The sequence below is a fragment of the Equus przewalskii genome, chromosome 13, assembly GCF_037783145.1.
Source record: "Equus przewalskii isolate Varuska chromosome 13, EquPr2, whole genome shotgun sequence".
NCBI classification, from domain to species: domain Eukaryota; kingdom Metazoa; phylum Chordata; class Mammalia; order Perissodactyla; family Equidae; genus Equus; species Equus przewalskii.
In genome coordinates this window covers 2,310,952-2,333,506 of record NC_091843.1, presented here as the reverse complement: position 1 = coordinate 2,333,506, position 22,555 = coordinate 2,310,952, and the positions used below count along the sequence as shown (strand labels likewise).

Below are 22,555 nucleotides of genomic sequence, written 5' to 3'. Positions count from 1 at the left end.
CCAGCAGCAATTAACTGGCAAGGCCTGCTGCCTTCCAGGGAACGACAGGCCGGGAGAGTGAGCCCACTTCTCATAGATCGAAGTCATTTGCATGCTGGTCCCACAGTCTCGGCGACACCTGAATACACCTGTGTTGTCATCAGCTTAGAAGTTTCCTCCTTCAAATTAACTCCTTTTTAACTTAAAACTTTTTTAGAAGAAAACATTATACTACCTCCGCTCATGGGAAGCTAGTGCAGTGAACACAGGTGACCCTAAACATCAATACACGGAAAACTTCTAAGTCCTCTGAAGTTAATTTTTTAAGTCGAATTTTAATTCCTCAGATTCTGGGGAGATACTCCGGTCTGCAAAGCTCTGAGCTGGAGAGAACGAGCAGATGCGAGCGAGATGCCAAACTCAGGCCAAGTGAGACTCTCTCCCGAGGCGTCACAACAGATGGGGGTGGGGGGAGGGGCTGCACAGTGGGACTCACACACACCACCCAGGTGACACCACCCACGTCTCCCACGCTTTTGGAAGAGGCCTGGACAGAGACAACTTCATTCTCTTCTCTCGTTTCTCAATCAAGCCTCACGCAGCACTTCACCATTCAAAAGGTCGTGCGACAAGTTAAAGAAGCGGGTGGCCCCCTCGGCTGTCTCAGGCACACAGCACCCTGGGCTGTGGTCGCCTGCCTGCAGCTCGGGCCGGGAGCCTGTCAGGGCACTGCCCTCGTCTGTCCGGAGGGAGACTGAGTGAGTGCAGTCCTGTCAGAGGCGGGCGGGCCTCCTCGCCTCTCTCGAGCTGGCATTCCTTTCAACCAGCAGCGCACTGGGCAGGCTGAACACAACCACGGCCACTGTGGCCCCCACCCCACAGGATGGCACCTGGGGCCTGGCCCTGTGTGCGCGCCGAAGCCCATCTCCTTGATGCTGGGTAGCCCCACGTCATCCTTTCTCATGATCTCCCTCCTCCCTGGCATGGCACACCTTCACAGAAAGGGAGGAGAGAGATGCCCAGTGACAGGACATGGCAGTGGCCCCAGACAAGGAGGGCCCTGTTGGACCCTGACCTGCTCTCTGGTCCTTGTCAGCAAGGTGAAGGAACACACAGGCCCTGTGGCTTCTGAGGGCAGCCCTCGGGGCACACGGGCAGGCACGGCTGAGCACACACGTGAACACCACAGGCCGGGTGCCAAGAGGCACCACCACCTTGCTCTTCTCTCCACCCAGACTCTCCTGGGGCTGGAACACCCCCACCTGGCCAAATGGGCACCCGCCCTCCCAGAACAGGTGGGCTGAGGCTGAGAGCTGGCTCAGGAGCCAGCGCAGCCGCCCTCAGGGTGCTGTGACCTGGGCCAGCACTGTCGCAGCTACTGGCCCCAGATTCCTACTCCACAGGCTCTGGTCCCAAAGATGGGAGAAACCCACCTGGGCCCTTTTCCTACTGTGATGCTCCATCTATGAGGGGAGAACCCAGGCATGAGGTGCTCATTTAGCGCCAAGAATTCAAAACCCAAAATCACGGAGGTGGAGTGTCTGCACGGGCTGCTGTCACATTTTGAAGAATGCTCTGGCAGGGGGCACACGCCTCAGTGCCGAGGGGCCCTAATAGCCGCGCTGCGCAGGGGGGAGGGGGAGAGTAAAGTCATTTGAGTCAGAAACCGAGGATCTACTGCGACAGAAGGGCACCCGCAGCTCCCCAGCGCCGTGAGCCCGAGGAAGAGAAGGAGCAGCAGCGGGCCAGGCCGGCGCAGCGTTACCGCACTTTATTGAGTTTATTTGTGGGATGCATGACAGAAAGTCTTTCCATTGTTAGTAAGAATAAAAGGTCATTTTCACAGTCACTTTGGCACACACTGTCATAAAAAACCGGGAAAGCAACAACAATGGAACCTACATAATACGTCATTGAATACATACAAAACACTGACAAAATATCCCTGATAAACCAAAGTGCGGACAGACAGAGCGCCCGGCCCAGGGCGCACCCGCGGCCACGCGTGCCGCTGCGGCACCCGGGCAAGTGGAGTTAACAGTCGTGAGAGCTAGTCTGCGGTTCACACCAGCGAGTATTTACACAACGGGCGCGGTGTGGGCAGCCAGCTGCTACAGGGGCACGGCCGGGCGCCCGCGGCCACACGGCCTGGGGGCGGGTCCCCTCTTGCCGCTGGCGGGGTGTCTGGACCCCAGGCCTTCCCCTTGGCAAAAGCGGCGGCCTGACAGCCTCCCACAGCCGCCACTGCCGGCCCCTCCCTGGACCACGCGCCCTCTGAAGCTGGAGCTAGCAGCCAATTCTGTGACCTTTCAACTTTAAGGCATTTTCTACATAGTTTTGTCTAAGCAAAAAAGCAATAAAAATTGAGGTAATTCTGTAGTTGTTCACACTGTAGGTGGCCGCATCCACCTCAGCCTCTCACTCTCTCACCCCTGTGGATGGGGACGTGCACACAATGAGAAAAGGCCATTGGAGCTAATGGTCAGAGAATGGAAGGGGCGGTGTGTCCCCATGTCCCGCTGGAGGGACACGTCCCCTGCCTCCTCCATTTGACCTGAACCCCCAAGGGGACCGGGCATGGGGGCCAAGGGCTGTGTAAGTTGGACACGAAGGCCACAGGAAGCAGGCCACAGCCGCACGAGTCAGGAGGACACACTCAGCACAGGGGCAGCAGCAGCAGCAACAGCAGAGGTGGCCGGCAGCCCCGACACCCCGCCGGACAGTCGGGCTGGCCGCGCAGCCAGAGCCACTCTGGCCTGGCCCGCTGGTGGGCAGCATTTGAAGGGGGAGGAGCCGGCCTCGCCCTTGGCTCCCAACCTCAGCTTTAGCCTGGAGGGATGTGGCCCCCCGTGGTCACCAAGTGGTCACATTTGCACTCTGGCCTCTGGCCCCTCCAGCACCACGACAGATCTTTGCCCCTTTACAAGCCATCACCAACCAGGTCCAGCCCCCTGACAAGAGGCCAGAGCCCTGGGCCATGCCTCGTGAGGCTGGCCTTCCCGCCAGGCGGCCAGGCGGCTCCGAGGGAGACAGCTGGGCACAGAGGCCCCGAGAAAACAGATCCCGCCAAAAGAGCCCTCAGGAAGAGTCAGGGGAACTTCCCATAGAAAGAGAGGAGAGGAGCCCAGGGCAGGCTCCACAAGGCGCAGGGCATGCACGGGAGGGCAGAGGCAGAGTTATAAACCGGCCGGTTACTTGACGAGGTCTTCTGGATAGGTGAGTCGGGGTCCGGTCGGGACAGCCACTGAACCACATAGCTCTTCTTGGAGGGGTCGGAGACATTCCCTGGAGAAAAGAGACAGGAGGCTTCGGTTGCCCGGGTGCCAGGCCAGGGCTCCTGCCCACCCCAGGCAAGGGGGCTCCACAGCCTCCCTGTGTCCTGGGGGGCCACAAGAGGACCCCAACTCCCCAAACTCCCGGGCGAGGCATTCAAGGCCTCCCTCAGGACAGATGGGTCCCAACCGCCCTGTCCAGGCCCTCCTCCTGCCTCGCCCCTGCCCCACACCTTCTGGGTCTGGCTACACAGAGCATCCACAGCTACTACCCCAACTTGGGCCCTGCCACACCTCCTTATCTTTGCCTCGCTCCTCAGTGCCCCCATCCTGCCCTGCTCCTGGGACACAAGAACAAGCGAATCCCAGCTCTCCCCACTCCAGCTGGGGCGGGCACACCCTCCCCCACTGAGCTCCCTCCTCTGTAGACAGGACCTGTGGAGGGGTCTACATCTTGAGCTTCTGTGGGGACCAAAAGTGGGATGCATGTTGAGTACTTGGCAGCATCTGCATGCAGAAGTGTTCGGGGTGCTCTCCTTAAAGGACGCTAGGCACCCCCTACTCACACAGGCGCCCCCTGCTCACACAAGCACCCGCTCCTTGCGTGGGCATGGGTGTCCCATCTGGCTGGGCACCACTGTGCAGTCACTGTGAGTCTGGTTCCTGTCTCCCAGACCAACAGGGAGTGCCAGGAAGGCAGGGATGGGCTGAGTCTGCTCCATCCTTCACCAGGGCCGGGCCGGAGACGAGCCTGGCAAATGTTCCTTCCACTTCCTACGAGGGAGAGGTCCCAGCCTTGGCCGGGTGGGCTCATTGCCAAGTCCAGCCCGTTGTGGGAAGAGCTGCGTTTGCCTGGACCTGCCTCCCTCACCCCGGGCCTTTATATGCTGGCGGCTGGGGACCGGCGCAACAGAGGGCTTACGGGGACAGGGGCCAAGCCTGCAGATCCTTGCCGTCTCAGGCCGCGGCTCCCGGCAGACCCCGAAGCTGTCGTCCACGGTTCGGCAGAGCACCGGCCGCTCCTGGGTGCCGTTGCCACAGGTGACGGAGCACTGCAGGCAGAGTCACCAGTCAGGGCCACATTAGGCTGGGCCTGGAAGAGCTGCCCAGGCGTGTGACCCCAGAACAAGTGGGAGGTGGTGAGGGGCAGCAGGTAGAGTGGGCTGGAGGCCTGGCCCCTCTTGCCCCAGCCTCGGTGGCCACCTCAGACTCCGTGCCATCTCTCTCAGTTAGTGTGAGCTGGAGAGACAAATGCGCAGGGCCCAGCCTAGGGCCTGGCGCTTCTGGGATCTCAGCGAGTGCCCTCTGCTCTGGCTGGAGGAGGCCCAGGCCCAGGGAGGCCTGCCGAGCACTGGGGCCGCTGGGAGAGCCCGGCCATGTCCACGAAGCTTTGGCAGACACCACCCCCTTGCAGCTGGACAGGAGGCTCCATGGCACCGGTCCCTCCCCGGCCCCTCTACCTTACCACACGGGATAGGTCATGCCCAGATGCCCACTCGGCCCAGCCCTGCCCCAGGAGAATTCTCAAGTCCTCGCCGTGTGTGCGAGAAGGGCTGACTCAGCAGACCCAGGAAAGGCCTGTTTTCAGGACCAGCCCTCGGGCAGCTCCTGGGAACCAAGTTCAAGGAACGTTCCATCTGGTAGAGTGTCGTGCCCACTTAAGGCATGAGTTGCTGCAACAACAGTGTGACTTATGGGGAGCTGAGCCCCTGCTTTCCCTTGGGGGGTCAGGGGCGCCAATGACCAATGTCCGTCACATGGGGCTGTCTGCCCACGTGACTGAACCCCAGTGGAAACTCTGGACGCCCAGGCATGGGGGGCTTCCCTGGTGGGCAGTACTTCATGTGTGTTGTCACACATTATTGCTGGGAGCTCTAAGCACGTCCCTGGTGACTCTACCGGGAAGGGACACCTGGAAGCCCGTGCCTGGTCTCCTCTGGACTCCACCCGCATACTTTCCCCTTTGCTGATTCTACTCATGTTGCCACTGTGATAGACCATAACTGTGAGCACCGCTGCTGAGTCCTGTGAGTCCTTCTAGCAAATCATTGAGCCTGAGGCTGGCCCTGGGGACTCCTGACCTGCCAGGCCTATGAGCTGGATGTCAGTGCTCACATCGGCTCAGCTCAGCCCCCAAAACTGCCCCTCTAGCCCCTGAGACCATGCACACTATTCTTTACAGCCCACATCTAAGCCCTCCCTTGCTCATGTCCCCTCCCACAAGTGTGGCTGGCCTTCCAGACCACACCCCCACCTTGTGAGATGAGAGCCCCAGCCTCTTTGGATCCCAGAGCCAGGCTACCCTCAGTCTCCTGGGATTCCAGACCCCTGTAGCACACAGCAGCCTCTGCCCTTTGCAATGAAGACAGACATTCCACTGCATTTCTCAACAGAGCACTGGACCACCAGTGCCCTGAGATCCACAGGATGGAGCCCAGGGCAGGAGCTGTGTCCAGGCCAAGGGGGAATGCTCGGGCTACCCCATTGCCACCCAAGCTTCGTTTGGGGGCCAAGGACACGGGGAGGGGAGCTGGGGGACAGCTTACCTGGGACCAGGGCCCAGCCCGCCACCGGCCGGGGCAGAGCTCACGGTTGCAGGCGCGGCGGCCCTCAGGCCGGGCGTCGTTGCAGTGCTTGCTGTGCACGGCACGGGTGGCGTTGTTGTGCAGAGGCTGAACGCAGCGCACGGAGCGTGCCTGCATGCCGGTCCGCCCGCAGCTCTGACTGCACGGCTCCCACTCGCCCACCACCCACCTGCCAGGCAGAGTGGTGCGTGGTCAGTGCCCTGGAGAGCCAGCCTGCTGTGGCCCAGGGGACAAAGAGAGGCAGCCTGCCTCCAGGCGCACCTGTCCCCACTCTCACAAGGCGCCCTGTAGGTTGCTGTGACCCTGCCCGAGGTCCCACAGGTGACAAACCCCACACATGTCCACTGCTCAGAGACCCCGGGGAGTGGCCCTGGAGAGCCCCGGCCTGAGGGGCTTTGCTGGCCTCTGTCCCTTCCCAGCCTTCCGCCTCACCCTCTGCCCTCAGCTTCTGCTGAAACCGTGAGACAGCAGTGCGGACTCCGTCAGCACCCAGCCCCACACACCCACCTCCCTACTCGCCAGCCATCTGCCCTGCTCAGGGCCCTACCAGAGGGACCAGCGATGCAGCCCTGCCAAACCCTGGGGCTGGAGGGTTGGGCCACGCCACTGCAATGAGCCGCGTGGGGAACAGCAACTACAGGACCTGCCCCTCGGAGCCTCAGTGTCCACACCTGAGCACTACCCTTATCATTGCTAAGTGGCATGTCACCGTTCCAGGTCAGCAGGGCTGAAGTGGGGCCGCAGCATCTCAGACTCCACGGAATGTGGTGAGTGAGAGAGAACCCTGTAACATCTCAGGGCACATGAGGCCCAGTGCCATTCGTGGCCACACCCGCCTCCCCCCACGGGAGCGGGGGCCTGTGCTCTCCTCCTGTAGGAGCTGGCCACGAGGCACTCACACAGGCTGGGAGCACGCCTGGGGGTTGCAGGCCCGGCGGATGGCTTTGGGCTTCAGGAGGGTGTCGCAGAAGTCTCGGTGCACCATCTTGTGGTCCAGCCTCCGGCGGCAGCCGTACTTGGTAAACTGGGACCCTGAACGAGGTGGGGCAGGCGGAGGGGCGGTCACGGGGTGGCGTGGCCCCCCAGGGGTGCAGAGGGCAGTTCCACATGCAGCCTCAGACCTCCCTGCCCTTCTGAGGGGGTGGAGAGCAGAGCGCCCAAGCCAGGCCTTGCAGATATCCAGCTTGGTGTCCACCCAGCACTCCAGGCTAAGTGTGGGCAACAGGGCAGGCACCTTCTCCCCTTGGCACCTTCTCCCCGGGCCCTGGGCTGGCCTCCTGGGGCAGGAGGAAAGGTTCTCTTTTCTCTCCCATCATTTAGCCATTCACTACACCTTGAATTAATATGCACCGAGGACCTGGTATGAGCCAGGAGGTGGCCAAACACAAGAACACAGCCTGCAAGCTTCCTCCCACCACAGTGTAGTGCCGTGGTTCTCAGCAAGGGGCGCCTTTGCCCCCTGGGGACATGTGGCAATGTCCTGGACACTAGTTGTCATAACTGGAGGAGAGGTGCTACTGGCATCTAGCAGGTAGATGCCAGGAATGCTGCTCAACATCCCACAGGACACGGGACCACCCCCTCAACAGAAAATGACAGAGCCCAAAATGTCAGCAGTGCTGTGGTTGTGCAGCTCCAGCTTAGTGGGCAAGACATGAGTGAATATGGCCGGGCAGCCCTGACCAGGTCTGGCTTCTGGAGATGTCCCAGGAACCAGCGTTAGGGAGACTGCTGGTTTAGTATGAAGGCGGGCGAGGGGGATCCCGGGGGTAGAGGGAGATAGCCTGTGCAAAGGCCCTGAGGCAGGAGCATGGCATGGCCAGGGAAAGCATCTAAGGTCAGTGTGGCCTGGTGAGCCCGTGCAGGGCACCAGTATGGTGGGAGAGGTCAGCAAGTTGCCCAAACTTCGGAGGCCATGAGGAGAATTTGGCTTTTTATCCTAAGAGCAGAGAAGTTGCTGAAAACTATGACTCCAGGAAGGGACGTCGTCTGATGTGCCCCTTTAATAGGCCACTCTGGGGGCAAGCGTGGACACACAGGGCCAGGTGTGGAGGGAGGGTGGTGCCAGGACTGGGAAGGTGGGACCAGCAGGTGGGTCCAAGAGATACGTGTGGGGAGAACCAACAAGCTGTGCTGATGAAATCCAGCGGGGCAGGAGGCCCACCAGAAGGCTGGGGGTGCCACCTGCCCAGGTGGGAGCACTGAAAGAGGAGCCTTCCATCCAGCCAGCACCACCCCCATAGACAGCTCTTTGTCCTCCGGGTGTGGGACCGGCCCGCGAGGGAGGTCTGTCCTGCCCCAGCTCCTGCGGGCGGGCTGTCCTCTCCTGCCTCTCATCTGGCCCAGCCCCCAGGGGCGGAGGCCGCCCTGCAGACTGGCACTTTCTGCCCATCCGTCCGTCTCACCCAACCCCGACCTCATTCCATCCAGGGCACTGGGGACCCCAGGAGGGTCTGGGAGGCCTTTCTGAATGAACACAGGGAGGGACCTCTCAGAGGGGCCCCTCCCCTGGTCTCCAGCGCGGCTAGTCTTCCCCGCGTCCCCCTCGGGCGCCCAGACCTGACCGGTCCCAGCGCTGCCAGCGCCGCCGCGCCCACGCGCCCCTCAGGCGGCCTTTGGCCTTCCTACCTGCCCCTCCCGCCACCGTGCCGCTCCCAGGCCGGGCTGGGCCCTCGTCCACCCGGGGAAGGTCACTGCTGTGGCCTCCCTGGCCCCCCACCGGCTCCGCTCACCGGGCCCCTGGGTCACCTGCCGCACCCAGCCCGGGCCGATAGCGGAAGGCCCTCACCTCCGCCGCAGGGCTTGGAGCACGGGGACCACTTCTTCAGGGCCCACTCGTAGCCCACGGAGTCGTCTTCCAGGACGTTGTTGTCGTCCACGTTGAGCGAGTCCTCGTGGATCATGTACTTGTAGGTCAGCGAGACGCGGGCGTCCCCCTGCGGGATGACCTGCGCCCCCGCGCCGTGACGGTCTGCGCCCTCCCGGCCCCAAGCCCGGCCCAAGGGCTGTACCGCGCAGCCCCGCGAACACGGGGGCCGCCATGCCCGCAGCGCTCGCGGAGGGCACCCAGCGCGAGGCCACCCCGGCCCGCGGCTCGGCGACGCTGAGGGGCGCGTTAGACCGCGGCCGTCCCCGAAAGCACACAAACACGGCCCTAAATGCCCTGTGAGGGGCCGCTTCTTCCAGGGGGACGCCCGCACAGGTCGCCGCTCGGCGTGGCCGTGGGGACCTCACCCCGCAGCCAGGAGGTGGCTCTCAACGCGGAGCGGCTGCTGAAGCAGGCTGATCCCTGAGGGCCTCCCGGGGCCTGACCGGACCACCTGCGCTCCCCTGGGTGGAGGGGCTAAAGGACCTGAGCCTCATCAGTAGGCTCTTAATTTTTTACAAGTAAAATATATTACTTATACAACTAAAATTAATTTTTAAAAAGTGATTAGCCAATCAAGGCCCCTCTGCCTTCTCATCACCAGCAGAGCCTGTGGTCTTGGACTCAGGACACCTGGGTCCAGTCCCTCTTGGGGACAAAGTCCCTGTGACCTGGGTCTGGCGGGCTACCCTCCTGAGCCCCATGGGTCCTCCCAGGGCGTGGCAGGGTTTGGACGTGATGGCAGACATGGAGGAGCAGGATGAAAGGTGGCCGTGAAGGTCATGCAGAGGGGGAACCGAAACCCTTACAGGGGAGTCTGCCTGAGGTCCCTCGGGGGTCAACGCAGGGCCCCGGCTCTTGGCTCCGTCTGTTCCTCGCTCCGACACAGAGGTGGAGACCCTCGGTCCCAAGGGCAGGCCAGAGGGGCCGCTCAGAGTGTGGCCTGCCCGAAGGCGCAGTGACGCTCAGGCTCCCGGGCAACCCCCCATCGCTTCCCCAGTGGCCACCTGCCCCTACCTGGGCAGCCAGGAGGCGGCAGGCCTGGCTCCTGTCTCCACTTACCAGGATGGTAATGGTGCCATGGAGGGGGCCCATGGTCTGCAGCGTCTCCCGGCCGTCCTCCTCCCGGTATTCCCACTCCACTCCCATGGCAATAAAGGACTTGGGGTCGGGATCCACGCCATTCTCTTCATTTAAAATGAACTCGCCTGTCTCCAGGTTCTTGATGGCTGAGAGTGGCAAAAGGCAGCCCCAGCCATGATCGCCCAGGGCGAGGTCAGGGCACCGGGGGACGCTGGCTGGGAGCAGATGCCCTCGTCTCGCCCAACTGCCCTCTACCAGGGGCCCAAACCGCCTTGGGAGCCTGCCTCGCCCTTTGCTGCTCAGTGGAACTAGATTTCCCTCCGCCGTGCCCTTCTGGCCGGCCCAGGGCCCTTTCCTTGGTCTGCTCCACAAGCCCTGAAGGCACAGGGGCGGGGGAGTGGCTGAGCCCTCAGGGGCTTCCCTGCAGGCTACTGCAGCACCCAGCAGGCACTCAGAGCTACCGCCCTCCCTGCCCTGGCCCCCGGGTGCGGGGGATCTGCTGGACAGCAGGCTGCAGGGCTGCGGGCTTCCTGCCATGGCGTGGGCATATGTCCAGCTGAAAAGCAGGGTCCCCCCACCCCCTCGGTAACTGGGGCCTGGCCTGGGTCCCCACCAGTTGCCCATACCCCGGAAGAGGTCTGACCTGACTGGGGGGGGAGACATTTGGGCCACTGGGCATCCACGAAGAGCATCTAGGAGCTGAGAACCCAGCTGTCAGGGAGCCCCACACTTCCCAGTGTGGAAGGCGGCTACTGGGGGCCTGCGGGGTGATTTCAGGGGGGCCACAGACAGGGCACGGAGACCACGGGCTCCCCGAGTGAAGAAACGACTCCCTGAACACGTCTCCTATGACTCTGTCCTGGTCACGGAGAGTCCCCAGTGGGTGCCAGTAGGCCCTCAATTTGTCACTAACCCTCACTCCTCTTGTGCAGAGAGGGGACCTGGGACCTAGTCCACTAGCAGGAAACACGTTTAGGTAGAAGTGTCTTTTTTTTCGGGAAGCAGCTTTTCTATTTACCTTCCATTTAAGGCAAGTGGTATTGGTTTTAGATTTTGGGTGGTAATATAAAGTTTCCTCTTAAAACAAGGAAGAGAGAAAAATGCATGTTAGAGATGCTGTGCCTGATACGTGTTGTCAGTGAGTGCGCCGGATGGCAGCAGTTTGGGAGCTCCTGACCCAGTCCAGCCTCCAGGGCACAGGGAGGAAGGTGGGGCCCAAACTGGGGGAAGGGACTTGTGCAGGATCCCGCCAGGGACCGCAGGCATCACCCTCTGACTCTGGCCCCACAACTGCCTCGGTGGTAGGGCCCAGATGCCTTTGGGGAGGAGGGAAGCTGGGTGAAGCCCCTGCGAGGGTGGGGAACAGAGAGCACAGTCCCGAAGGCAGGGGCGGCCACATGGGAAGGGGTGCCCAGAGTCAATAGAATATCCAAATTTTCAAGGGATGTCCGAAATCCCTATTCCAGGTAGAATCCCTTGAATTTAAAATTAAACTAATTTCAATATATGCAAATACACCGGGAGCCTATCCTCCAGCGGCCTCAGCGCCCTCTGGTTGGTGCTGGGGGCGCTGCCCAGCACTCTGCTGCTTGCAGACCCTGCCCGCCTTCCAGTGGGTAGGGGGGGGTCTGTCTTCCCCCTTGGCCTTGAGACGGGAGGTAGAGAGTCACCATTCTATGGGCTGGGGGTGTGGCATGTCTTAGACACAGGTCCCTCCACAGCGGCTGCTCTGTTCTCAACCCCTGGCCTCTCCACCAGGTGACCCGGGGAAAGGTCCACCAGGTGGGCTGAGCCAGGGACAGGCCTCTGACCCCGGGGCATTCTGCCCATCCCCAGAAGAGCCAGGCTGTGGAGAGGCGACCTTGCCTGTGCTTGGAGACTCACCCAGGTGGTGGCTGGTGGCGTCTGCCTCCTGGATAAGCAGGTGTCTGGCTCCTGCTGGGATCTCAAACATCTTGATGTAACCTTTGTTGGGATGTAGGGAGACAAAGCCAAATGAGGGGAGAGGCTGCCCGAATGTGGGCAACACATGGAGGGCCTGGCCCTTGACGGCGGTTCCTGAGCCCCAGTGTTCCGTGGGCTCTGACTGCCCTCCCAGATAGGGGCCAATGGGAAAGATGCTGTGTCTCCACAGCCCTTCTGCTCATCTTCAAACCCCAGGTGCTCCTGAGGGAGCCTCCTCTACTGAAAGCTCGTGGGAATCCTGTGGATGGCCCTGGAGTCACGCCCGGGCCTGAAGCTAAGACGCCACATGTAGGAGGGAAGGCCCAGCAACTGCCTGGCCTCCCTGGACCTCAGCCACTTGATCTGCAAACTGAAGACCCCGGAGCTCTCGTGCGGCAGGTGGAGAGGGTCAGCTGCTGGCACCTGGCACCCGCTCTGTGTGGAGTCCCGCACGCTTGCTCCATGGCCTTCTTCTGGAAGAGGCAAAGCCAAGCGGCTTCTCTCCATTTCAGACAGAGGCGGGGCAGTCAGCGTCTGCAGGCCCAATTGGAGGGCGGAGGGCCAGGTGGAGGCACAGCCCTGCAGTGAGGCTCCCCAGAGGGCTGTCTTCCCAGAGCCCAGGTCCGCCAGGACCCCAAGCTCCCCAGGCCCATCCCATAGCCCCGTGGGGGACAGACCTACCATGCCCTTAGGCCCCAGGCTGCACTGACCAGCCCAGGCCCGGGAGAGTCCTACTGACAGCCAGTGGGGGTAGGGGCTGAGGGGCAGGGAGCAAGGGGCCCATAGGCAGCTGGGCAGCCCCGGAGGGCAGGGGAGGGGTGTCCTCCTCAGGCCTCTCCCCTCAAATCAAGTCTTCTAAGACCCACCCTGTGCGCCTATATCCCAGCCTTCTCTGCCCTGAGCCTGAGACCAGAGCCCCCAGTCTCCCTGTTCCCCATCCCCCTGGAGCCTGGCTCAAGCTGTCCCTGACTTAGGATTCTCTGTCCACCTCACACTCCCAGACCACCCCCAGAACAGTCTGAACCCACACAGAGCCTCAAGGACGGCTCGGGGCCGGAGGGAGGAGCGCACTCACCAAGCTTCTTGGGCGAGCGTGTGAAGGTGCCCTTGACGACTTTGCAGTGGCTGTTGTCCCCGCCGCACACGCCACACTTGTCCTCCTGCTTGCTGGAGCCGATCACCCCGTCACAGCCCACCTTCTGTGAGGGCAGGGTGCAGTGTGTACGTGAGACCCCCTCCCCACTCAGGCCCTGGCCTGACCCACGCCCCTAGGCCCCAGCACCTGTTCCCTCTGCGGCCCAGGTCTGGGCATCCCTTTGCCATTCCCAACACAAGGGAAGGAGACAGGGCTTTGGAGCAAGGCAGATCCTGTGTGCCCACTCACTGGGGACCCACCAAGGACAGCCACTCCCCCTCACTGGGCCTCATTCACTCATCCGGACAGTGTGACCTCAGAGGGCCCTGCACAGCCCAAACAGGCTAATTCTCTCCTCAAGATCCTCCTACCACCTGCTTCCTCTCCCTTTGCTCTTTGGTTTCTGACTTTTGTCTTATAAGGACCTTTGAGGGCAGGGGCTCTAGACCATGAAGGGGCTACAGAGCAGAGGTTCATGCACCTTTTTTCTTTTCTTTTTGGTGAGGACAATTGGCCCTGAGCTAACATCTGTTGCCAATCTTCCTCTATTTGTATGTGGGACACCACCACAGCATGGCTTGATGAGTGGTGCATAGGTCCACACTCAGGATCCAAACCTGTAAACCCTGGGCCACTGAAGTGGAGCATGCAAACTTAACCATTGTGCCACAGGCCAGCCTCCATGTGTGATTTTTGAATGTGTGCATAGAGTTCAACAATCTTTGGGTTTTATTGACCTATATGTGATCATAAGCCTTTGAATCATGTTTGGAAGTGAGCAGGGTGAAAAACAATCAATAAAATGAAATGCTCTTTTTTATTTTAATAATTCCTGAGGAAAAAAAAATTTAGCAAAGGAAGGCAATGTGATAAACTGTCGGGGGGAAAATATTGGTCTTTTAAGGCACAGAAGCCTGGGCTGAAATCACAAATCTGCCACTTCCCAAAACCAGCATGTGTCACCATCACAGTCGGGAGGCCTGCCTGCCACCTGGAGGAGGGTTTCACACAGCCACTTTTGTCTGGGCAGCGGTGGTCGGCTCATCTCTGAGCATCCAGGCCAGGCAAGTACCACCCCAGCTCAGGCATATCTGTCTTTGGCAAGCGTGGACGGGCCTTCAGGAGACACCGTGTGAGATCTAGTGGCCTGAGCTGGACTAGCGGGAATGTGGCACTGAGACTTTAACTAAGAGGCCAGTGGAGCCCAGGGCCCTTCTACTGGCCTGGAATCTCACTTTAGATATTAAAGGGGTTAATGGGTCCGAGGACAGCTCAGGTTGGGGATGCCCATGTGTCCCCAGGCAGCTCTGCATGGCTGGGGCTGGCCATCCCCATGAACAGAGGAGACTGACAGTGTGATCCCACTTGGGTCCCAGCTGGGTGGGGGGAGGCACTGGCAGTGAGGCTGCAGGGCTGCCACAGGGAGGGGTGTGGGGCTGGTAAGGTGCTGCTCTTCTCCCTCCTGATCTGTGACAGCCAGTCGGCGAGCTATGAGATCAGGAAATATGCTGGCTTATTTCAATTTTTCCATTTTTCATAGCAGTTTTTAGATGACATATTTGATAGCATGTCATTACTTTATCAAGGTTGTGGATTGTGCCCTTTATCAAAAGAAGCTATGGGCCACATTCAATTCTTGATTCTCTTGATTCCTTGCTGTGTGTGTACGCTGTGTGCATGCACCTTTATTCTCCTGACACATCTGCTGTCGCTTCACTTTTGACCTTCTCGAGTCATTGTTTTGACATTCTCTAAATTGACAGCATCCACGAGGGTATTGCTTTTTGACCCAGTATTAGATTCTTTTAAAAGAAGAGTTTCACATTCCCAGGCATTGCTGGGACTCATATATTTCATCTCACTACTGCCCATGTCTTTTGTGTGTTTTTAAATCTTTCTTTTCTGTCTCGTTTGTTTTGTGACTTTTGCAATATGATCATACACAGTCATGCGCTGCACAACGATGTTTTGTCAACGATGCACCGCATATACAACTGTGATCCCACAGGATTAGTACTATAGAGCCGAGCTCTACTGTCTGAGTTTGTGTGAGTACACTCTGTGATGTTCGCACAGCGACAAAATCGCCTAAGGACGTATTTCTCAGGACGTAAGTGACACACAACTGTATATATTTTCTACTTATGCAAAAATCTATCATCCTGCTGTTATCCATTAAAAATCACTGTTAATGAGGCGCTTAACCAGTCTTCTCCAGTTGCCAGTGTCAGGAGCGGAGCGATGGCCCTGGTGCTGACAGGGTGTGTGAGTGCTCTCACTTCTCTGTCAGGTTTGCAACCATCATCACAGCTGCCATGAAAAGCAACTTCTACTACTAAATGTTTTCCATGCTGACAGCCTATATTAATCATGTTTGAAAATTTTTTCTGCGTCTTGTGATGCTGGCCAGGGAGAGGCTGCCCCTCCCAGGGCAGGCCAGTTCATAGACAGCAAAGGGCTATGCTGGGAACCCACCTTTCATAACCAAACCAACAAATGCCACCAACTGTCCTCCTCATCACCTCTCACACAAGCCAGTACTTCCCCTGCCACTCCTCCTAGGCCAGGCACCCGAAGGCTGGGGACCACCCCTATAGCCTGGAGTCTACTGGAATTATTCACAATGGCCGATCCTCAGCCTCTACCCGCCCTACCTTGCCTTTCCCACGGAACCCTAATGCAGGCTCGGACCTAGTTCCCTGCTCCTTTCTGCCTCCTGACCAAATCTGGCGCTTCCCCTGAGTGGCCCTGCACAGCACAGTATGCCCCCTTCTCGGGAAATGGAAGCAATAAATTCTTCTTTCAATGGCATTGGTCTCTCTGTGTTGTCACCCAGTTGCCTCCATAACTTAAAACCCTGCGGGGACAAAGGAGACACTGCTATCTTTGTTTCGGGGTATTTGGTTTCACCATCTGAGCAGACTGTGTGGCCAGCCTCCCTGCCAGACTCAAGCCAGAGCAGCCTCCTCTTGGCCATCTGCCGTGTTGTGGAGGAGCCTCCTTCACTCTTGCTGGGCTCCTACTGAAGCCCTGTGAGCGGAGAGAAGCCCTGAGGGCACCCAACTGCCCAGCACCCGCCTCCTTGTCTTCCAGCCTCACCTTCCTCCTCCAGGGCACCTGTGGCCTTCTGCCAGGCTCTCTGCCAGAGACGTCCTGAGGATGCCCACTTCTCAGGAAGGTGAGACAGAGGCAGCCTCGGTGACACCTACAGTCAGTCCTGTCTACACAAACTCTACAGGGGGTTCCAGTTGTTTCTAGGGAGTCTGGCAGGGGGCGAGTCGGTGCTCATGTTATTATCATATACTGAGTTGTCCCACAGTTGTCTCTTGTGACAGCCTAAGATTGAAGCCAAAGATGTAAGAATAATGGAAAACACAGCAGGGCGTTTCTACAGAGCCACACCAATGAGACAGACAGTGGGCCACCCTGATCAAGAATAAGCTGTCTGGGGGCAGGCCCTGTGGCCAAGTGGTTAAGTTCACGCACTCTGCTTTGGCAGCCCGGGAATCGCTGGTTTGGGTCCTGGGTGTGGACCTGCACACTGCTCATCAAGCCATGCTGTGGCGGCATCCCGCATGGAAGAACTAGAACAACTCCAACTAGGATATACAACTATGCACTGGGGCTTTGGGGAGAAGAAAAAAAAGAAGCAGCTGTCCAGTGCCCAGTGGAGTGCAAGGACGCAGCAGTGCCTCACGAACAATCACCTGGGGAGCTCGTGAAATTCATGCTCCCGGCCCAGCCTTGACCTGAATCTCTCAGGTGCAGCCCCCAAGCTCCCCCGGTGACTCCAGCCACACCAAGTCTGAGAACTGCTGGCACAGGGAGGGGTAGGCCGACATTTGCTGAGAGCCGGCCCTGCGGCAGGTGCTGTTCCAACACTTTGCATACTTAACCTCAGCGATTCCTCCCAACAACCCCAGGACGCGGAGGCCCTGGGCCGTGGCGGCGCTCGTGGCACTCACCCTGCAGTCCCCACGCACACAGAGGCTGAAGGCGTCCTTGTAGGAGCAGCGCGTCCCATCGTGCACCATGCGCTTCATGGCCACCACCTCCCCGGTCTCCTTGGACTCGCAGTAGAGGTGGCATCTCTCCTTGGCTGGAAGGGGAGCAGCGGGGGGTCGGCGAGCAGTGCCAGCCGCACCACTTGCCTTCCTTCCCTAGTTCACTCGAGAGAAGCACCATGTGAGGGAGAAACTCCCAGGAGGGTGTTCGGATGGATTCCTGCCCCCCCCCCCCAGCCTGTGCACCTGCCCTGGGGCAGGCGACCACCCCACCCCCTCCCCCACCACCCCCCACCCCCCCGCCCCATGCACCTGCCCTGGGGCAGGCGACCACCACCCCTTGTGTCACTGTCTCAGGGCCTTGGAGCTTGGGGCGTCAGATTTAGGAGGAGCTTGTCCCAGTGGAGCCAGGCTGTTATAGGTGCAGCAGTATCTCAGATCCCCAAGGCCCCGCCCAGAGACCCCGACACAAGGAAGCAATGGCACATGGCTGTTTTCCAGGTCTTCGCCCGAAGACCCTTTTCTGTCAGCCTTCTCTGAAACCCTGAATAAGGCCAGATGCCCCTTGATTCAGTCTCGGGTCCCTGGCACCTCCCCATCTCAGCATTTTCTGAGGTCCTAAAACACACTGGGCCATCATTTGACGAGCATCTACCTTGCCCACCAGATTGCAGCCTCCCTCTGAGAGGGAGGGCCCTGTCTGCTCCGGCAGCACCTCCAGCACTGAGCAGGCCGCGGCCCCTGCCACCCTTTCCTGCCCAGTGCCTGGAAGGGACAGCAACTTGTGTTTAGAATGCCATCGTGAAGGGGGTGAGGACCCGAATGGGGTACGAACACTATCGTGTCGGAGTTCCCGGACTTTTCAGCCCAGGAACCAAGGAAGGCCTTTAATGCTGCCACCAGATCCAGTCATGCTTTCTGACACTTGGAGCTGAGAGCTCCCGCTGAGAGATGAGAAGGCCTCGGCAGGGTCCACCCCAACCCTGAGACGTCCTGACCACAAAGCCCCAGCCTCGTCCACTGGTGGTGACTGCGGGAGCCTCCAGCAGGGCCCTCTCCCAGCACCCTGGGCCAGGTTCTTCCTGACTCCTCTAACTGCAGTCCTGCCATGCCACAGGCCCCAGGCCCCAGCCCAGGAGTGGCCCTGGCAGCCACAGGGGCCAGGGTGGGCTCTGCTGGCAGCCCAGGGTGGCCGGCAGCCTTGCCCGTGCAGCCTCAGTGGGAAGGGACGCGCAGAGCACCCACTCGGCCCCCATGCCAGCTCACCATCCCGGTGCTCGTGTGGCAGCCAGTGGTGCTGGGCGTCGCCATGCGGGAAGTACAGGTCCCACTGCCGGCACTGCTCCTCGCGGAAGTCGGCCAGGGCATCTGGGCAGTCCTGCGGGTTGCAGAGCTGGAAGTCGTAGCCGAGGCCGGAGCAGGTGCGGCCCCCGTTGGCCGGGCTGGAAGAGGAAGCAAAGGCCTGCAGCTTGGTGCCACCAGGGAGAGGCCAGCACTTGAGGCGCCTCTCGTGGGGTTCAGGGGCGTCCCTGAATCTCAGAGGGGACGCTCTGCTGAGTGAAGGGACCTAGCCTAGCCCTGCCCCAGCCACAGGCCCCGCCATCCCCCGCCTCCCAGGCCTGAGCATTAAGTAAGATGGGCTGGTCATGTTCCTTGGGCCCGTGGGAAGGAGCATCTGCCAGGCCCCTGGGCCCCCAGCTCCCGCTGCTGTGACCGTGAACCAAGAGCGGGCTGTGACCGGGTGTTTAGCTTCTGCACCTCCACCCCTGGCCGTAAGCCCCAGGATGGAAGAGCTGGGTGAGTCTCCTCTGCATCCGGGCCTGGGCCTGTGCCTGACACATGGCAGGAACTCAGAGCAATTCTGAAATGGTGGAACCCCTCAGCACAGGTTCTTCACAAGCGGCAGGCACACAGTGGAGTGCCCCCACCAGCTTCCCCAGCTCAGAGAACGCGGGCTGCGTTTCTGTAACTCCCTCACTTCGCTGAGAACACACCAGTCCACCAAGCACTAACGCCACAGCAAAGGCCGGGCTGGGGGCCAGCAGATGCCTCTGGCGGGCGGGGTGGTGGGACACGGCAGGCCAGGGCCCTGAGAGCAGCTGGGGGCCTCTGTGTCGCCATCTGCCAGGTGTGGCAGAGCTGAGCAGGACCCAACACCGCACCTGAGACTTGGACAAAAGTCGTGCTCTGCCTGCGGCAGGGGGTGGCTGCTGCTGCTGTGCGCTGCAGAGAGGGGAAGAAAGGAGTCGCACCTGTGAGGCCCCGCACAGAACCACGTTCTCGAGGGAAGCTGGTGGAAACAACCAGTTGGAGAGGAAGAACCAAGAGACCTCAGTGTTTGGTGGGGAGGATGAAGGAAACGGCAACTTTGAGATTTACACCACTGATCACTGATGGGACCACAGTCAATGACAGTACAACAAGGGCATCACCAGAAGGGGGTGCAGGCCTGCGCGCAGGTGCGGGAGCCCAGGGGCATCTGTGCAGCAACAGTCTGGGAAATAGCAGGAAGGAGCCAGGCTGTCCCTGGAGCTGCTGGCCAGCCCAGGAAGGAGGCGTACTACTTCGAAAGGAAATCCGTGCTAACTCCACAACTGAATGCAAGCTGGAGACCGGGGGAGCGGGGGGGAGAGCAAGCGAAGAGCTAGACACTGGAGACTGCAGCTGTGCAATCATAAGAGTGGGGGGAGCAAAGAACACGGAGGGAACTCAATCCAGTGAGCAGGCGGCCGTCTTCCCTCTGGCCCCAGCGTCACAGGAAAAGCCAAAGAGAGCACAGGGAGTAGGAGCTAAAGATGGGCAGTGTGAGGTCCAGCTGGCATCACCTAGAGAGCGCGTGAGAGGGGGGCCTGTGGGACCCATGGGGGTTGCTGACAAAAAGGCCACATGGAGCCTGTGAGCTCTGAAATGCTCTGGGCACTACAGCCGCATGTCTCCGACTGACCCCAGTGTAAAGGAATGAAACAACGTTACAGCTCTGCGCAGCCGCACCCCTGCCGACAGCCGCTGACGTGGAGGGAGAGCTGGCAGTGGTCGCCCCCCACCCCCCGATCCGGGCCTGACGGGCTTCATGAACAGATGGGCTCACAGGCAGTCTTGGCAGCTTTGCTCCTGTCACTGCTGTGCCTGTCCCTTGCTACCACCATGGAGACTGGTTCAGCAGAGGGGTAAAAACTACCTAGAGGGTGCAGGTGGGGAGACACAGAACATGGAAGCCCCCCAACCCTTGAGCCAGGCCAGGCCTGAGGGTGAGTCCACTGGACCCCAAAAGCCCAGCATCAGGCATGAGGCTCAGAACCTGGACGCCGGGGGGTTAGGCCAGATCTGCTCACTGTGCACCTTGGACTCAAGTTCCTCCATCCGCACAGGAAGGAGCAGCAGAGACCAATCGCGTCACTCAGTCAATCTCATCCTGAGAAAAGTGTAATAGCCCCAGGGGTGCTTGAGGGGACCCAGTGGCAGGGCACGTGGGCCCCTTCCTGCCTCTGGACCTGGCTGGGACAGCGGCCCGGAGCCCTCAGACAGGAGCTGGTCTGAAGCAGGAGAAGAGTTCTCCAGGCTCGAGCTGGGGCGGCCGGCCCCAGCACAGGTGTCCCTGAGGTGTGGTCTTTCCTTCCCCACCCATGTGGACTAGAGCCCTCTCCCCAGAGGGGTGACTGCCGCCCTCTCCCCAGAGGGGTGACTGCCGCCCCCTCTGGCTGCCCAGTGGCCAGTTCAGGATCTGGCAAGAGAAAGTACAGCAGCCTGATGGAGCAGAGCACCGGAGCTGCCGCAGAGACGGGGTCGCAGCCTGTCTGCAGGTCGCAGCCTGTCTGGACAGGCCCCAGACACCTGTGGGGCTTAAATTTGGGGGTTATAGGTGCCTCTGAAAAGTTGACGTGAAGCTAGAGACCTGTGCCCCCCAAAAAAACACACACGCACAGAAAGTCACGGACACTTTCTGCTGAGACTGGCAGGGGCCAAGAAAGTGTGATGAGCCTGTGGCTTAGGGCTTAGGGCCCCAACTCAAATATCTAGGGGATCCAGGTGGGTGGAGGAGGTGAGTGAACATGGCTGGGTGGGGCTGCCCACGAGGGGGCAGCCTGAGTCACCCACCAGCCTGTATTTGGGCCTGACATTGCTATGGCGCCCAATTTGGAAGGTGGAAATCTGGTTTGCTTTTTTATGTGAAATTCCAAATTTTAATGTAAATCAATTTTCATGTACATCAAAATCTTTAAAACACTAGACAGCCCAAAGAAAGAAAAAGGCCACATGTCTCCCAATAGCTGAGGGGCCTCTTCTGGGCAGGTGGAAGAGCAGCGCAAGCTGCCGTCTGGGGCATTCTTCCTGCACACCAGGCCCTGTTCACATCACTGTACGTGTACCCACAACAACCCCACAGGGCAGGCTGCCTGAGGCCCAGGGTGCTAACTGAGTCACCTGGGCTGCAGGTGCCCAGGGCTTGGGCCCTCTGGTTCCTCCCCCACCCGCCATGGGCACTGAACCAGGCAAGGCCAAGGCCAAGGGTTCAGGCAGGAGTGGCCCCGGCATGAATATGAAAGTGGTGCTGGGCAGAGCAGTGGGGGAATGAGGGGTTTTCGGGAAGGACAGCACAGCATAGGCCCTGGTTCCTGCACTGGAGGCAGGACAGGGAGTGTGGGTAGGGGGAGTCTGGTGGGCATGGAGGCAGCCTCTCCAGGCTGTCTCTCTCCTAGGCAGCTGGGCACAGGTGGCATGTCACTGCTCCTGCCCCTTGCCTGATGGGAACAGCTGTTCCCCTGCTCAGTGTCCTGGGGCCCCAGAAAGCCCCCTGCCTTGTCCCCAATTCCTGGTCTCTGTTCCCTCTTCTATCCTTGGCACCCTCAACCAAGCAAGGCAGAGCGAGGCAGTGTTTAGAGTAGGGCACTGGCCAGGTAGGGCGACAGCCCCAGGCCAGGGGTCAGGAGGCCAGGTTTCCAGGTCTCCAGGGCTAGCTCAGCCCTCTGCAGGCCATGTGGCCAGGGAGCCTGAGCCCTCCCTTCTCTGAGTCTCAGCTTCCTCCCAGGGAGGGTGAAGAGGGGCCTGGGCTGTCTGCCCTCGCAACCTCTCCAGGACCAATGTGTGGCCGGAGGGGCCCTGCAGGACAGGGGGCTAGCGAGGGGCCTCAGGGACTGCAGCTCCCACCTGGGAAATTTGGGAAATATCAGGGCCAACTCACTGTGGGTTGTCGCATTGGCGGGTCCTGAACTTCACACCTGTGCCGCAGGTGCGTGAGCAGGAGCCAAATGGACTCCAGGCACCCCAGTTGCCGTCCCGTTTGAGGATGTCAGGCGTCAGCCAGATGCAGTGTCCTTTAAAGCAGTGCTGAAAGACAGCCGGTTACTCCCTGACCCACCGCTTGCATTCTCCCCACCCCCTCAGCCTGCAGTGCTTGTGACGACCGCCTGGCTCTGGAGGCACGAGCCAAGCTGGCCCTAGATGCCCCCAGATGCTCAGAGCCCTGTCAGGAGGCCCAGGGAGGTGTTGGCCCACCCAGCTGCCCCCAACCACCGCCTGGGCCTCCCACCGTCCTTGGCACCTTGTCCAGCCTCCTCTGTCCCCCCCGGCCACATGCTGCCCCACACCTGTCTCCAGGTGGAGACAGTGTGCCCACAGGGGACATTCATAAAGATGGAGGTGGCACATCAAGCCAGTGACTTCAGAAACATACAAGATCTACTTGTTTA

The 22,555-nt window shown here is 60.1% G+C and overlaps 1 protein-coding gene across 2 annotated transcripts in view; it reads right to left on the bottom strand.

Annotated features, from left to right (window-relative positions):
- ADAMTS2 (ADAM metallopeptidase with thrombospondin type 1 motif 2) overlaps positions 1 to 22,555 on the bottom strand; it is a 217,700-nt gene that overhangs the window by 14,885 nt on the left and 180,260 nt on the right. For both annotated transcript variants that reach the window (XM_070568963.1, XM_070568964.1), the window contains 11 exons: positions 22,048 to 22,193; positions 18,135 to 18,310; positions 16,830 to 16,963; positions 12,805 to 12,928; positions 11,670 to 11,750; positions 9,765 to 9,931; positions 8,625 to 8,784; positions 6,736 to 6,868; positions 5,798 to 6,005; positions 4,174 to 4,303; positions 3,175 to 3,264 (listed from right to left, as the gene is read on the bottom strand). In XM_070568963.1, coding sequence (XP_070425064.1) covers positions 3,175 to 3,264; positions 4,174 to 4,303; positions 5,798 to 6,005; positions 6,736 to 6,868; positions 8,625 to 8,784; positions 9,765 to 9,931; positions 11,670 to 11,750; positions 12,805 to 12,928; positions 16,830 to 16,963; positions 18,135 to 18,310; positions 22,048 to 22,193 — 1,549 coding nt within the window. The remainder of the gene's footprint in view (positions 1 to 3,174; positions 3,265 to 4,173; positions 4,304 to 5,797; positions 6,006 to 6,735; positions 6,869 to 8,624; positions 8,785 to 9,764; positions 9,932 to 11,669; positions 11,751 to 12,804; positions 12,929 to 16,829; positions 16,964 to 18,134; positions 18,311 to 22,047; positions 22,194 to 22,555) is intronic.